Genomic DNA, 16,758 nt, shown 5'->3' on the forward strand with positions numbered 1-16,758 from the left:
ACCCATTTGCCTCTGTTTCTCTTTCTGAATGTTGTGGGTTTGTTTTCCTAATATACACAAACTCAGTGCATGTTTTTGCCTGTTTAAAGTCACTGAATCATAGAATCAATAAGGCTGGAAAAGACCTCAAGGATCATCAAGTCCAACCTGTCACCCAACATCTCATGACTACTAAACCATGGCTTCAAGTGCCACATCCAATCCCCTCTTGAACCCCTCCAGGGATGGTGACTCCACCACCCCCCTGGGCAGCACATTCCAATGGCTAACAACTCTCTCTGTGAAGAACTTTCTCCTCACCTCCAGCCTAAACCTCCCCTGGTGCAGCTTGAGCCTGTGTCCTGAGAAGCCTTTTGTAGGACTTGGGTGATATATTACCTTGCCATTCAGCAGAGACCATTGTATCTAGCCCTGACATGATGATTTCAGGTACTGGAATGTGCTGCCCAGGTAGATGGTTGAGTCACTGACCATGAATGTGTTTAAAGGTCATTTGGATGTGGTGCTTGGGGATATGGTTTAGGGGTGAACCTTGCAGAGTAGGGTTATTGGTTGGACTTGGTGATCCTGAGGGTCTTTTTCCCCTCTCCCCCTGCCAGACAAGGAAAAAGAAAGAGGAGAAAAGCGGAGAGTGGTTTGTTAGTACATAGCCACGACAAGAATGCAGCCAAAGTCAGCAGCAGGCAAACAAAAGCTACCAGCTGGTGTCTGCTAGAGTGAAGAAGCCAAGAAAAGAGAAATGAGTTTCTACAACTAACTTTATGTCAGTGATCAGACCAATGGGACTATTTAGACTTTATTTTCCTTTGACATTCAATGGTAATTTGTTTACATTTTGCCACTTTCTACTCAAGATTTGTGGAAAATCTCCTAGGCATCAGCCTAAAACTGCCACAATAGACTCTGTCACCTGTCAAGGCAGGTACTAGAAACCCCATCACAGCTAGAGGTTCAAACAGGAGTGGGCAAAAGAAGTAGTTTTGTTCCAGAGGAGACAACCTTGCTGGGGCACAGGCATGACTTGTTCACTTGATTTATTTGTCCTGCCTGCTCCTTTCACAGGCTTTGTTTGAAGTGAGTGTAGATGACATGTTGCTCAAAGAGGACACAGTCCCAAGCTGTGTCAGGGGAGGTTTAGGCTGGATGTTAGGAAGATGTTCTTCACAGAGAGAGTGATTTGCCATTGGAATGTGCTGCCCAGGGAGGTGGTGGAGTCACCATCACTGGAGGTGTTCAAGAAGAGACTGGATGAGGCACTTGGTGCCATGGTTTAGTTGATTAGATGGTGTTGGGTGATGGGTTAGGCTTGATGATCTCAAAGGTCTTTTCCAACCTGGTCTGGTCTGGTCTGGTCTATTCTATTCTATTCTATTCTATTCTATTCTATTCTATTCCATTCCATTCCATTCCATTCCATTCTCCCAGGCAGCCAGTACCAGAACAAGAGGACACAGTCTCAGGCTGCACCAGGGAAGGTTCAGGTTGGATGTTAGGAAGAAGTTCTATACAGAGAGAGTCATTGCCCATTGGAATGGGCTGCCCGGGGAGGTGGTGGAGTCACCATCATTGGAGGTGTTCAGGACTAGACTTGATGGAGTGCTTGGTGCCATGGGTTAGTTGTTTAGGTGGGTTGGATTGGTTGATGGGTTGGACGCGATGATCTTGAAGGTCTCTTCCAACCTGGCCTGGCCTATTCTATTCTATTCTATTCCATTCCATTCCATCTATTCTATTATTATTATTCTATTCTATTCTATTCTATTCTATTCTATTCTATTCTATTCATTCCATTCCATTTTAGAGCCACAAAGAGCAGGAGGGTTCCTCCCCGCCCCGAGCTTTGTATTCACTGAAGCATCATTAATACGAGACTGCGTGGTGCTGGTTTTACACTTTCATACTGCTTTATAGATGAGCATATTAAAGAAGAAGTGGAAGAATGGAGAAAAAACCTGGGGAATTACTCTGAGGAGATTGGAAAAACCAGTGTTTACCTGAATGGTACAAGCCAAGCCTGCCGTTTCCAGGAGTGTAACATGGGAAACCTGCTCTGTGATGCTGCGGTGAGACACGGCCACCACAGGTGGCAATCACATCCCAGTGCTGTGCCAGAACATCAGATGAAACTCCCTCTGGCTCTGACTGACCAGCTGATGGGCTCTGTGCTGCTTGCCAACACTTTTCCAGCACAACCCTAGACAGGTCTGGAAGAAGCGAGGCTAGCACTAAAGGCTGGGGTCAGAGTGGCTAGAGAGCAGCCAGGCAGAAAGGGACCTGGGGGGTACTGGTTGACAGCCAGCTGAACACGAGCCAACAGTGTGCCCAGGTGGCCAAGAAGGCCAATGGCATCCTGGCCTGCATCAGGAATAGTGTGGCCAGCAGGACCAGGAAAGATATTCTGCCCCTGTACTCAGCACTGGTTAGGCCACACCTTGAGTACTGTGTCTAATTCTGGGCCCCTCAATTCAAGAAAGTTGTAGAGTTGCTCAAATATGTCCAGAGAAGGGCATCAAAGCTGGCAAGGGGTCTGGATCACAAGCCCTGTGAGGAGAGGCTGAGGGAGCTGGGGTTGTTTAGACAACTTTGTCTAGGGTTGCCTAGCAAAGTGAGGATTAAACTACCGCTCTCCTTTGGTAGCTCTATGAGAACATTGGGCGTCCAGACAGGAAGTCATGGAACCACGTCTCGATGTGCATCCTGAACGGAGGTGGCATTCGGTCACCCATCGATGAAGAGAGCACTAATGGTATGTCAAATCCCAGGCTGACAACTCTGTCAAGGAGGAAGAATCAAGTTACCATATAACTGGGGCACCTCAATACAAGACAGATGTGGAGGTGCTGCAGCCAGTGCAGAGGAGGGCAATGAAGCTGGGGAAGGACCTGGAGAACAAATCCTATGAAGAGTGACTGAGGGAGTTGGGGATGGTTAGTTTGGAAAAGAGGAGGCTGAAAGGAGGCCTCATTGCTGTCTACAACTACCTGAAAGGACATTGTGGAGAGGCTGGTGCTGGTCTCTTCTCCCACGTAATTAGTGGCAGAACAAGAGGGAATAGCCTCAAACTATGACTGGGTAGGTTTAGACTGGACATCAGGAAACATTTTTCACAGCAAGAGTAGTCAGGCATTGGAATGTGCTGCCCAAGGAGGTGGTTGAGTCACCAAACCTGAATGTGTTACAAGGTGGTTTGGATGTGGTGCTTGGGGATATGGTTTAGGGGTGAGCCTTGCAGAGTAGGGTTCTGGGTTGGACTCGGTGATCATGAGGGTCTTTTCCAACCTGAATGTTTCTGTGATTCTGTAAATCAAGTCTTGTTCCCCCAGGTAGCATCACTGTGGAAGATTTGCTCTCTGTTTTGCCGTTTGGAGGCCGTTTTGATCTGGTGAGGGTGAAAGGCTCCACTCTGAAGGAAGCTTTTGAGCACAGTGTGCGCAGATACGGAAGAGGAAGCGGAGAGCTGCTGCAGGTTGGAGGTAGATTTTCTGTCTTCTTCTCATGTTCCACCTCTTCTGTGGGCCTTGTTTGCATTACAGCAGGAAGCCTCTTTAAGAGTGGAAACCAAGTTGGCCACACATGCTAGCCCCCTGCCTCACACTTGCCAGTTGGCAGTTTATCTTGTGTGTAATTGAGCCACTGCAGCACAGAAGCTATTGCTGTTCCCTTCAGCAGAGAGAGGGTTCCCAGTTGGTTCAGCTACCTCCATGGCAGCAGATTAACACTTCAGTTAATTATATCTTCTACAATCAATTATATCTTCTTCTTGTTGAGTGTAGAAGATATAATTGAGTGTAAGTGTAACATGCTACAACAAACTGGTTTTGAGTTCTTCACTGGCAGCCTACCTGGGATCCCAGGCTGGTGCTCTCTGCCAGTCATTGCTCAATCCCAGTGTACCAAAATACTTTTGTGCCCTTGTCTAATGGTTGCTGACAGTTGCAGAGTTAGTCCAAATGGGCTATGGAGTTGCTTCAGTGAATTTCTAAGTGTTTCAGGGATGAACAGTTAATGTTAACACCACTTCCTGAACTGCAGCTGCCCGTGTATTTATCCAGCTTTGTATGAGGCTACAGTCAGGTTCATTCCTGGTCTCTGTGTGATGCAATGCAGATTTATTGTTCATGTAGCAGAGAAGCTAAACTTCAAGGGCAGGGGCTTACAGAATCCTCCCTTCATGCCTCTCCCACCATGTAGCCTAGAGATGGGGGTCACAACCCTCCTTACCTGATCTGGGACCCTTACAACAATCTTTCAATTTCACCAGTAAGTTACAACCTTGTTAAGTGCCATGGTGAAGCTGCAGCAACACCTCTGCTTGCTGCCTTCACATAGAAAAAGAAGATAACTAATAGCTCTGGAAAGAGTCCAGGACAGAAGATCCACAGCAGGAAGGGTGCCAGGACTGGAAGAGCCTCTCTACTTTGGACAAGCTCCCATGGCTTTCCAATCAGCAAATACTCGGCAGTGTGGTTCTGGGTGCTTCACTCTCCCCAGGCTTAGACTGAGGAAGGCTCACAACCAGAAACATTGCTTCTCCTATGGAGAGGAGAAACCACAACTTTCAGCCCTAGGCTGGCTTTGTTTTTTTCAGGAGAGTACCTATTATCCATAACAGCTGCTAAATTAGGCTGGCTGGCTTGGAAACAGCTCATTTCAGCCAACAAGCCAGGGCAATGACTACAGAAAGGAGGGAAGGTATTTTTGTCTTGCACTATCCTAACCCCATGACTAAGAACTATCTTCTGTAGAGCACTGATGAGAACAGATGGTCAGGTAAGCAACTCAGAGTGCTCCAGAATTCTCTAACCCCATGGATTTTTCTGGCAAGGAAAGTAGGGAATTATCTGGAGTCATTCTACATTCAGTCTGCAGAAGAGAAGGCTCCAAGGTGACCTAATTGTGGCCTTCCAGTATCTGAAGGGGGCCTACAGGAAGGCTGGGGAGGGACTTCTCAGGATCTCAGGTAGTGATAGGACTAGGGGGAATGGAATGAAGCTGGAGGTGGGGAGATTCAGGCTGGAGGTGAGGAGGAGGTTCTTCCCCATGAGAGTGGTGAAGCCCTGGAATGGGTTGTCCAGGGAGGTGGTTAAGGCCCCATCCCTGGAGGTATTTAAGCCCAGGCTGGCTGAGGCTCTGGCCAGGCTGATGTAGTGTGGGGTGTCTCTGCCCATGGCAGGGGGGGTTGGAACTAGATGACCCTTGTGGTCCCTTCCAACCCTGAATGATACTGTGATACAACCTCTCAGTCACAGAAGCTGCTGTGCAGAATCAACTGCAGGGGGGGGGGGGTGGGGGGGATTCTTTTTCAGCAGGCACTGCATGAAGTGGCATTCAAATGTGCACTTTGTAGGCATCCACGTGGTCTATGATCTCTCCAGAAGCCCAGGAAGCAGAGTTGTTAGTTTAGAAGTGCTCTGCACAGCCTGCCGGGTCCCAGCTTACGTCCCGCTCCAGATGGATGAGATATACAACGTGACCCTTCCCTCCTATATGCTGTTTGGGGGAGATGGCTACCACATGCTTAAAGACAAAAATCTGGGATACACTAAAGGTAAGTAAGAGCACCAAGAGGGTAACAGACAACTAATTCTCCAAAGTTAAGAGATCTTTCTGATTGAGAGGACAAGTCTCAGCCATGTGCTTTTGCTGGATATAACTATGCTTTTAATCTCTCTGCTCTGCATTGTTAGTTTTGGTTGTAGACCACAATTCTATTCTTTTCCAGTTAAATCTCAGCAGTTCCAAGGAGATACTGTGGCTTATCAATTCAACACTGCAGAGAACAGACCTGAGATTGTGTCTAAACAAGAAAAAGGCAAAAAACCTAACTAGAGAGAGTACATTTTATGTGCAAGGCCTTGCACTTGGCTAAACAGTTCAAATAGAATTCACCAGGTTGGAAAAGACCTTTGAGATCAAGTCCAGCCTATCATCCAACACCATCTAATCAATTAAACCAGGCCAACAAGTGCCTCATCCAGTCTCTTCATAAACACTTCCAGTGATGGGGAATCCACCACCTCCCTGGGCAGCATATTCCAATGGCTGTGAAGAAGAATTTCTGTAAAGAATTTCTTCCTCACATCCAACCTAAACCTCCCCTGGCACTGCTGGAGACTCTGTCCTCTTGTTCTGGTGCTGGTTGCCTGGGAGAAGAGACCAGCCCCCAACCTGGCTACAACCTCCTTTCAGGTAGTTGTAGAGAGCAATAAGGTCTCCCCTGAGCCTCCTCTTCTCCAGGCTAAGCAACCCAGAGAAGAACACTGCTAAACAATGCATCAAAAAGAAAGATGTTACTGTCTCTTGATCTCAAGTTTCCATCCATACACTTGACATGCACAAAGGAACCTGAAACAGCTTTTCAGATTTAAATCCTTTATTTCTGAAAATACAAAAAAGAAGCAATGCTGTACTTAAATCTTCTAGGCAGCACATCTACATGTCAGAGGACACAGTCTCAAGCTGCAGCAGGGGAAGTTTAGGTTCAAGGTGAGGAGAAAGTTCTTTACAGAGACAGTTGTTAGCCATTGGAATGGGCTGCTCAGGGAGGTGCTGGAGTCACCATCCCTGGAGGTGTTCAAGAGGGGATTGGATGTGGCACTTGGTGCCATGGTCTAGTCCTGAGGTCGGTGGTGACAGGTTGGACTTGATGATCCTTGAGGTCTGTTCCAACCTTGGTGATATTGTGATAAATTTTCCAGAACTTGAATGTCCTACTTTCTGCTTCTGGATGGTCAAGGCATTGCTTTTCCTTTTCCTTCTGGACCTTCTTCCTTGCAGGCTTTCTTGGTTTTACAGGGTGTCTCCCTTGAAATTGCTTCTTGCAGGTAGGATTGATGTTTGAAATCAGACTCAGCCTGCAGCTTGTAAATTAGAGGCAGCTGTAGTTAGAATAGAATAAACCAGGTTGGAAGAGACCTTCAAGATCATCGTGTCCAACCCATCAACCAATCCAACCCACCTAAACAACTAACCCATGGCACCAAGCACCCCATCAAGTCTCCTTCTGAACACCTCCAATGATGGTGACTCCACCACCTCCCCGGGCAGCCCATTCCAGTGGGCAATCACTCTCTCTGTGTAGAACTTCTTCCTAACATCCAGCCTAAACCTCCCCTGGTGCAGCCTGAGACTGTGTCCTCTTGTTCTGATGCTGGCTGCCTGGGAGAAGAGACCAACATCCACCAACAACTACCCTTCAGGTAGTTGTTCAGGAAGTATCTGCTTATGCAGAAGTAAATGTACATAGGATTCATTAAGAGTAATGAAAGGTAACAACTTGAAGGGTTCTGGTAAAGTTTCCCCCCCACACCTTGTAGCAGAGAGACAAAACTAGAGGAGGTTCTTCCCCATGAGAGTGGTGAGACCCTGGAATGGGTTGTCCAGGGAGGTGGTCGAGGCCCCGTCCCTGGGGGTGTTTAAGCCCAGGCTGGATGAGGCTCTGGCCAGGCTGATGTAGTGTGGGGTGTCCCTGCCCATGGCAGGGGGGTTGGAACTAGATGCTCCTTGTGGTCCCTTCCAACCCTGACTGATACTATGATACTATGAATTATTTTTAAAGGTGTAGGAGTTGCACTTTAGGATTGTTAAGAGCTTGGATCAGAAGGGACTCATGACACAGGGGGCAGGCAGCAGTGATTTGATGAGGGTCTTCCAGTGCAGGAAATCCACACCATGCTTTGCAGGCATGCAGCGGTGTACAGAGTAGAAATCCTTCCTAAAAGAAAATAGCGAAGTTACAATTTGAAAGCCACAGCTCTGCCAGACCTCATTGCTCTCTACAAGACAAGAGGGGCAATCCACTACAAGAGAGATGTGGAGGTGCTGGAGCCAGTGCAGAGGAGGGCAATGAAGCTGGGGAAAGGCCTGGAGAATAAATCTGATGAAGAGCAACTGAAGGAGCTGGGGATGGTTAGTTTGGAAGAGAGAAGGCTGAGAGGAGACCTCATTGCTGTCTACAACTACCTGAAAGGATGTTGTGGAGAGGCTGGTGCTGGTCTCCCCTCACAGGGAATTAGTGATAGAATAAGAGGAAATGGCCTCAAGCTGTGACTGGGTAGGTTTAGACTGGACATTAGAAAACAATAAACTAACAAAAGTAATAACATGTAACTCTGTCTGGCATATTTGTTTTAGGCAAGCAGCACAATGTCAATAGAAATATGAATGAATACATTGCAGAAAGATTTACTATGTAACTCCAGGAGATAATATCTAACAAGTACAAGATGGTATTTACATAATAAGTCTGTATCAACCTTCCTCGGGGAAAAACAGAAGAGAGAGGAATACATACAAGGAAATTGACTTGAAAATCCCTTTCAGCCTCTTGCTTCTTCCAAATAGAATAGAATTAACCATGTTAGAAAAGACCTTTGAGATCAAGTCCAACCCATCATCCAACACCATCTAATCAACTAAAACATGGAAACAAGCACCCCAACACCTCTTCCTGAACACCTCCAGTGATGGTGACTCCACCACCTCCCCAGGCAGCACATTCCAATGGCCAATCTCTCTTTCTTTGAAGAACATCTTCCTAACATCCAGCCTAAACCTCCCCTGGCACAGCTTGAGACTGTGTCCTCTTGTTCTGGTGCTAGCTGCCTGGGAGAAGAGACCAACCCCCTCCTGGCTACAACCTCCCTTTGGGGAGTTGCAGAGAGCAATAAGGTCTCCCCTGAGCCTCCTCTTCTCCAGGCTAAGCAACCCCAGCTCCCTCAGCCTCACCTCACAGGGCTGTGCTCCAAACTCCTCCCCAGCCTTGTTGCTCTTCTCTGGACATGTCCCAGCAAGTCAACATCTTTCCTAAACTGAGGGGCCCAGAACTGGACACAGGACTCAAGGTGTGGCATAACTAGTACTGAGTACAGGGGCAGAATGACCTCCCTGCTCCTGCTGGCCACACTGTTCCTGACACAGGCCAGGATGCCATTAGCCCTCTGGTAGAAAGGGTCTTGCAAGCATGTCACCCTATCTGGCAGGTTGATATAAGAGTAGCGAAGACATTGTGCCTTGCATCTTCATAAGATGTACAGAATGCCAATGTGTCCCTGTGTAGGCCAATCATACCTAGAGACAGAGTATCCTTACCTCAAAAATTCAGCAGCACAAGGAAAAGCAGAAGAGATTTTTCCTTTCTGCCTGACACCTGATTGCCAGAACAGAACTGCATCTTCATCTCACTTGCATCTCTAGGCATAGACCTAAGGACCATGGAGCTGTGGAGCTTCATAACGCAATTTCTGACATAGATTGAAGGATAAATCAAGAGGTGGAGGAGAGATATTGGAGTAGCAATCAAGTCCCTAGCTAGCCGGGGGGCCACCAGGCCCCCCGGCCTTTGTTGTCACCACCACCATCACCCAGTGTGCACCATGGGCACTCACCAGAGATGAGAGGAGGATCCTCCAGCCCAGATGGGCTCAGCTTGGGGCTTCTGCCTTTCCTGGAGGGGATTAAATGGGGGGAGTGGGTGGGGAGGGCCAAATGGCCACACCTGGGGTGGGAGGAGCCTCCAACAAAGCCCAGGTGCTCTGGGATTTGAGGGGAAAAAGGGGAAGGTGAGGGACTTCTAGGGTGTCAGGTATGACAGGACTAGGGGAAATGGGAAAAAAAAAAGCAGAAATGGGTAGATTCAGATTGGATATTAGGGAGGAATTCCTCACCATGGACCAGTTTGTCCAGGGAGGTATTTGAAGCCTCATCCCTGGGAGTTTTTAAGGCCAGGCTGGATGTGGCTCTGGGCAACCTATCATAGTATCATAGTATCAGTCAGGGTTGGAAGGGACCACAAGGATCATCTAGTTCCAATCCCCCTGCCATGGGCAGGGACACCCCACACTACATCAGCCTGGCCAGAGCCTTGTCCAGGTCTTGAACACCTCCAGGGACAGCGCCCCAACCACCTCCCTGGACAACCCATTCCAGGGCTTCAACACTCTCATGGTGAAGAACCTCCTCCTCACATCCAGCCTGAATCTCCCCACCTCCAGCTTCATTCCATTCCCCCTAGTCCTATCACTACCTGAGATCCTGAGAAGTCTCTCCCCAGCCTTCCTGTAGGCCCCCTTCAGATACTGGAAGGCCACAATTAGGTCACCTCGGAGCCTTCACTTCTCCAGACTGAACAGCCCCAACTCCTTCAGTCTGTCCTCACAGGAGAGGTGCTCCAGCCCTCTGATCATCCTCATGACCCTTCTCTGGACACCTTCCAGCACCTCCATATCCCTCTTGTAATAGGGGCTCCAAAACTGGAGGCAGTACTCCAGGTGGGGTCTCACTAGCACTGAGTAGAGGGGGAGGATCACCTCCCTCGACCTGCTGGCCACACTTCTGATGCAGCCCAGGATCTGATTGGCTTTGCGGGCTGCAAGTGCACATTGAGAGCTCCTGTTGAGCTTTTTGTCCACCAGCACCCCCAAGTCTCCTCAGGGCTGATCTAGTGTGAGGTCTCTCTGCCCATGGCAGGGGTTTTGGAACTGGATAATCCTTGGGGTCCCCTCCAATCCCAACAATTCTCTGATTCTAAATCCATTTTGCAGTTTAAGCTGGAAGAAGTTCTTCACAGAAAGAGAGATTGGCCATTGGAATGGGCTGCCCTGGGGGGTGGTGGAGTCACTATCACTGGAGGTGTTTAAAAAGAGCCTGGATGAGGCACTTGGTGCCATGGTTTTGTTGACTAGATGATGTTTGGTGATATGTTGGACTTGATGACCTCTGAGTCTTTTCCAACCTGGTTATTTCTGTGATTCGGTATGTGTCTGTCAGTTCTACTGGAAAGAGGACAGTGTTGCAAGAGGCAATGTGCAACACAGGGTAGAGAAAACACTAAACTTCAAACTCTGGAGAAACACTATGTTGTAATTAGTGCAACCTCTGGTAGATGAAAATTATTACAGAATTAACCAGGTTGGAAAAGACCTTGGAGATCATCCAGTCCAACCTATCACCCAACACCATCTCATCGACTAAACCATGGCACCAAGTGCCTCATCCTGTCTCTTCTTAAACACTTCCAGTGACTCCACCACCTCCCTGGGCAGCACATTCCAATGGCCAATTACTCTTTCTGGCTTTTAGGTTAATATCAGAGAAACACTGCTTAGAGCTTTCGGTCTGAAGATGGCCCCATGAAACTTACTGTCACAGCAGACATCACTAAAGACTCTGGGCATTGTTTTATTTTCATACTAGTGATAAGCTGTTTCCCCTTGGGCAGTTAAACTACAAGTGTTTAAACAGGGGTTAGGTCTGGAGAGCTTTGAGGTGAATTTTTTCTGTTGGGGAAGTGTAGCTGGAAAGCTGTCTGGCAGAAAGGGGCCTATGGGTTCCAATGGACAAGCAGCTGAATGTGAGCAAGCAGTGTGCCCAGGTGGCCATGAAAGCCAATGGCATCCTGGCTTGGATTAGAAATGCTGTGTCCTGCAGGAGTAGGGAGGTGATTGTCCCCTTGTATTCAGCTCTGGTGAGGCCACACCTTGAGTATTGTGCCCAGTTTTGGGCACCTCAATACAAGAGAGATGTGGAGGTGCTGGAGCCAGTGCAGAGGAGGGCAACAGAGCTTGGGGAGGGCCTGGAGAATAAATCTTATGAAGAGTGACTGAGGGAGCTGGGGATGGTTAGTTTGGAAAAGAGGAGGCTGAGGGGAGACCTCATTGCTCTCTACAACTACCTGAAAGGATGTTGTAGAGAGGCTGGTGCTGGTCTCTTCTTCCAGGTAATTAATGATAGAAGAGGGAATGGCCTCAAGCTGTGACTGGGTAGGTCTAGACTGGACACTAGGAAACAAATTTTCATGGCAAGAGTGGTCAGGCCTTGGAATGTGCTGCCCAGGGAGGTGGCTGAGTCCCCAAGCCTGGATGTGTTTAAAGATGGTTTGGATGTGGTGCTTGGGGCTATGGTTTAGGGGTGACCCTTGTAGAGTAACGTTCTGGGTTGGACTTGGTGATGCTGAGGGTCTTTTCCAACCTGTTTGAATGTTTCTGTGATTCTGTGATCTACAGCACTCTACCCTCAACACTATCTCCATCTACCCAACTGACTGGAAATTGCTGTCGTAACAGAAGGAGAACAAAACAAAAAGCCAGATAATGCAAAGAATTGATGATTTTTTAACTTGGGTTGGGGTTTTTTTGTTGTTTGTTTTGTTTTGGGGATTTTTTTTTTGGGGGGGAGGGTGAGGTAAAATATGAGTTGCAACCAAAAATTCTGGCTGGAAGCCACCACAGATGTTTTTATCTGTGCACAAGAAAGAACTCCCCACACCCCTACGCTGTCTTATAGTTTCATAGTTTCATTCAGGGTTGGAAGGGACCACAAGGATCATCTAGTTCCAACCCCCCTGCCATGGGCAGGGACACCCCACACTACATCAGGCTGGCCAGAGCCTCATCCAGCCTGCTCTTAAACACCCCCAGGGATGGGGCCTCGACCACCTCCCTGGACAACCCATTCCAGGGTTTCACCACTCTCATGGTGAAGAACCTCCTCCTCACATCCAGCCTGAATCTCCCCACCTCCAGCTTCATTCCATTCCCCCTAGTCCTATCACTACCTGAGAGCCTGAGAAGTCCCTCCCCAGCCTTCCTGTAGGCCCCCTCCAGATACTGGAAGGCCACAATGAGGTCACCTCGGAGCCTTCTCTTCTGCAGACTGAACAGCCCCAACTCCTTCAGCCTGTCCTCATAGGAGAGGTGCTCCAGCCCTCTGATCATCCTTGTGGCCCTTCTCTGGACACGTTCCAGCACCTCCACATCCCTCTTGTACTAGGGGCTCTTGATGTGCACCAAACCAGCCCTGGCAAACTGCAGAAACCACTTGGCTTTGAGACTTGAGCTAAAGAACTGCAGTTTCAGGCAGGCTGTCAGTTAAGACTCTGGCTGCTCCACATTTGTTTGCTTGTTTTGTTTAGGTGAACCTGACATTGAGGTTGTTTCCCGTTACCTTCAGCGAATGAAGAGAGTTTACCCAGCAGTCGAAGGTCGAATAAAGTTTTCCTCTGGAAGTCTCCTTGAAGCAAGTCTTGCCCTGATTTCTGTACTGTTCACTGTAACAATCTTGCACACTTGATTTGTGTTTTTTTTTTTACTCACAATGGTTTTGTTTGGAGGCAGGCAGGAGGATGATGAGGGGAAAAGCGACCTGTTCTTTTCTCTTGAACCTTTAAATGAAGGGGTTAGGTTTCTGCTTGTCACCTGTAAAGAGCACAAGCAATTGGCTTTAATCTAGCAGAGCCCCCTTGAAGCTCTGCTGTGCAGCATGAGCAGGCAGGACTCCTGACTTTCTGAGTGTAAATCAGCAGCTACCTGCAATTCAGTTTGAGGCTGCAAGCAGCAAATTTCCAGTGCTCCATCATAAAAAAAATCATTGACCCCAAAAAAGGGCATTTTTAGCTCGGCAAAGTCTCTCAGCTTCTTCAGAGGGTTGATTAAAAATCTGGTTCCAGTAATGTGAGCAAGCTTCTGGAACTGAATTTATTCTAGGTTTATACAGCTTTCTTTGATCCCCACCCAGGGTTAAAGCTTTCCATCCCATAATTCTACTTTCCTTCTAGTTGTATTTACCACACCTACATCAAAACCTGAAGGACCTGGATTAAACTGGGTGTCATTAACAGCATCAGAGCCATCTACATGCAGTCAACAACAACAAAAAGGGTTTCCATTTTACTTCTGAAATTGCAACACCTCACTCATGTTTTCCATTAATAAAGGATGCAATGAAAGCTTGGTTTGATTTTGATCACTCCTGACAAATCCAGCATGTGTGCATCATACAACCAGTTTGGGGACTGTAGCTGGAGGGAGAAGACAACTGATGAATCATAGAATTGTCAGGGTTGGAAGGGATCTCAAGGAACATCCAGTTCCAACCTCCCTGACGTGGCCAGGGACACCTCACACTAGATCAGGTTGCTCAGAGCCACATCCAGCCTGGCCTTAAAATCCTCCAGGGATGAGGCTTCTACCACCTCCCTAGGCAACCCATTCCAGTCTCTCACCACCCTCATGGGGAACAACTTCTTCCTAACATCCAACCTGAATCTACCCATTTCTAGTTCTGTTCCATTCCCCCCAGTCCTATCACTCCCTGACACCCTGGAAAGTCCCTCCCCAGCTTTCTTGTAGCCCCCTTCAGATACTGGAAGGCCACAATGAGGTCTCCTTGGAGCCTTCTCTTCTGCAGACTGAACAGCCCCAACTCCCTCAGTCTATCCTCATAGGAGAGGTGCTCCAGCCCTCTGATCATCCCCATGGCCCTTCTCTGGACACATTCCAGCACATCCAGATCCTTCTCGTAATAGGGGCTCCAGAACTGGCCACAGTACTCCAGGTGGGGTCTCACCAGAGTGGAGTAGAGGGGGAGAATCACCTCCCTCGACCTGCTGGCCACACTTCTCTTGATGCAGCCCAGGATGTGATTGGCTTTCTGGGCTGCAAGTGCACACTGGTGGCTCACATTAAGCTTCCCATCTACTGGCACCCCCAAGTCCTTTTCTTCAGGGCTGCTCTCAAGCCAGTCACTGCCCAGCCTATATTTGTGCCTGGGATTGCCTCGACCCAGCTGCAGGACCCTGCACTTGGTCTTGTTGAACCTCATGAGGTTGGCTCAACATGCTCAGTTCTTACCCCCTTTGCCCAAAAGACCAAAGCCCAGGGCTCCTGATCATTGCTGTAAGAAAACTGCTGACACAGGGAAGGTTGGATACACACAGTGACTCCTGCAGCAACCTTTGGAAGTTGCCCAGCCAGTGGGGCTTTTTACAGCATAACCTGGCTTCATGGCAAGTGGGCTCATAGCTCTAAAGCCTGTCTCTTGTTCTGGAAAGCTGTGTTGGGAAGGTAGGTAGCTGCAAAAAGAGGTTAATGAGCATGAAATCCCAGATCAGATGAAATGCTACGTGTACACTTCTGAGGCACTACCCAGAAGTGTTTGCTTATAAATGAGTGCAAATGATGATGATTTTTCCCTAAGATGATTCACATTTGGAGTTTTGACATCAGGGTGTTTCCATGCTGTTTATTGCTCAATTAAACTCAAGGGAGTCCAAGGGAGGGCTATGAGGATGATTGAGGGACTGGAGCACTGCCTTATGGGGAGAGGCTGAGAGCCCTGGGGCTGTTTAGTCTGGAGAAAAGAAGACTGAGAGGGGATTTAAGAAGTGTTTATGAATATCTGAGGGATGGGTGTCAGGAGGGCGAGTACAGGGCAGAACAGACCTCCCTGCTCCTGCTGGCCACACTATTCCTGATCCAGGCCAGGATGCCATTGGCCTTCTTGGCCACCTGGGCACACTGCTGGCTCATGTTCAGTCTACTATCAACCACTAACCCCTCTCTGTTTGGGAGCTCTCCAGCCACTCTGACCCCAGCCTGTAGCTCTGCATGGGGTTGTTGTGGCCAATGTGCAGAACCTGGCACTTGGATTTGTTCAATCTCATGCCCTTGGACTCTGCCCATCTGTCCAGCCTGTCAAGGTCCCTCTGCAGAGCTCTCCTACACTCTAACAGATCAACTCCTGCCCCCAGCTTGGTGTCATCTGCAAATTCACTGATGATGGACTCAATGCCCTCCTCCAGATCATCGATAAAGATATTGAACAGGAAGACAACAGCAATTTTCTCTTTTATCAAAGGATACATTGGCTGATCTCCCAGCTGTCTTATTGTATGTCATCCTTGTTGCAGGTTAAAGGAAATCAGGAGTTAATTGGTATAACCACAAAGAAAACACCTCCAGAGGCTAAAGAGTGCCAGGGGGAGAGGCAGCTTGTCCCAGGTTATCATAATCTGTTATTCTGTTCGGTTTTCCTGTACCTCTCTATTTAAGGGAGTGTACAGACAAAGCTCTCTCTTCTCTCCATCTTGGGATGTGGGTGTTGTTGTCTTTTGTGGGGGAGAGGCTTTCTCCTGGCCTTGGCTGGCAGGGGAATTCCAGCTACACCACAGGGCCTGTTGAAGCCTGTGGCAGATCTGGGTCTTGGGGTGGGTGGGTAGTTTGGCTGCTCTTGGACCTGCTGAGGATGAGTGGGGAGGAAGTTTCTGGAATGCTCTGGAAGGTTTTGGGCTGGTATGCCCAGGTGAAGAACTGAGCCTCATTTGTGAATGTATTCCTTTTGCCTGAATGCCTTTGGTATACATTTGTAAATAGAACTTCCATTTAATCTTCCAATCCAGTGTGGAGCATTTTTCATTTACTCTCTGGGAAGGGACAGAGTATCCCCTGTACTCAGCACTGGTTAGGCCACACCTTGAGTACTGTGTCCAGTTCTGGGCCCCTCAATTTAAGAAGGACATTTAGACTCTTGAATGTGTCCAGAGAAGGGCAATGAGGCTGGGGAGAGGTCTTGAGCACAAGCCCTATGAGGAGAGGCTGAGGGAGCTGGGATTGTTTAGCCTGGAGAAGAGGAGGCTCAGGGGAGACCTTCTTGAGTCTATAACTACTTGACGGGAGGCTGTAGCCAGGAAGGGGTTTGTCTCTTCTCCCAGGCAACCACCAACAGAACAAGAGGACACAGTCTAAAGCTGCACCAGGGGAAGTTTAGGCTGGAGGTGAGGAGAAAGTTCTTCACAGAGAGAGTTGTTAGCCATTGGGATGTGCTGCCCAGGGAGGTGGTGGAGTCACCATCCCTGGAGGTGTTCAAGAGGGGGGTTGGACGTGGCACTTGAAGCCATGGTTTAGTAGTCATGAGGTGCTGGGTGGCAGGTTGGACTTGATGATCTTTGAGGTCTCTTCCAACCTTATTGATTCTATGACTCTG

The 16,758-nt window shown here is 48.4% G+C and overlaps 1 protein-coding gene across 1 annotated transcript in view; it reads left to right on the top strand.

Annotated features, from left to right (window-relative positions):
- The window catches only part of NT5E (5'-nucleotidase ecto), a 46,441-nt gene extending 30,177 nt beyond the window's left edge, over positions 1-16,264 (top strand). Inside the window, exons 5-9 of the mRNA XM_068149068.1 lie at positions 1,912-2,063; positions 2,638-2,746; positions 3,324-3,473; positions 5,348-5,548; positions 12,911-16,264. Of these exons, the coding sequence (XP_068005169.1) occupies positions 1,912-2,063; positions 2,638-2,746; positions 3,324-3,473; positions 5,348-5,548; positions 12,911-13,068 (770 nt within the window). The 3' untranslated portion in view covers positions 13,069-16,264. The remainder of the gene's footprint in view (positions 1-1,911; positions 2,064-2,637; positions 2,747-3,323; positions 3,474-5,347; positions 5,549-12,910) is intronic.
- Positions 16,265-16,758: the final 494 nt, after the last annotated feature.

The sequence above is a fragment of the Melanerpes formicivorus genome, unplaced genomic scaffold, assembly GCF_026170545.1.
Source record: "Melanerpes formicivorus ecotype bairdi unplaced genomic scaffold, bMelFor1.0.p_v2 SCAF_2, whole genome shotgun sequence".
Lineage (NCBI taxonomy): Eukaryota > Metazoa > Chordata > Aves > Piciformes > Picidae > Melanerpes > Melanerpes formicivorus.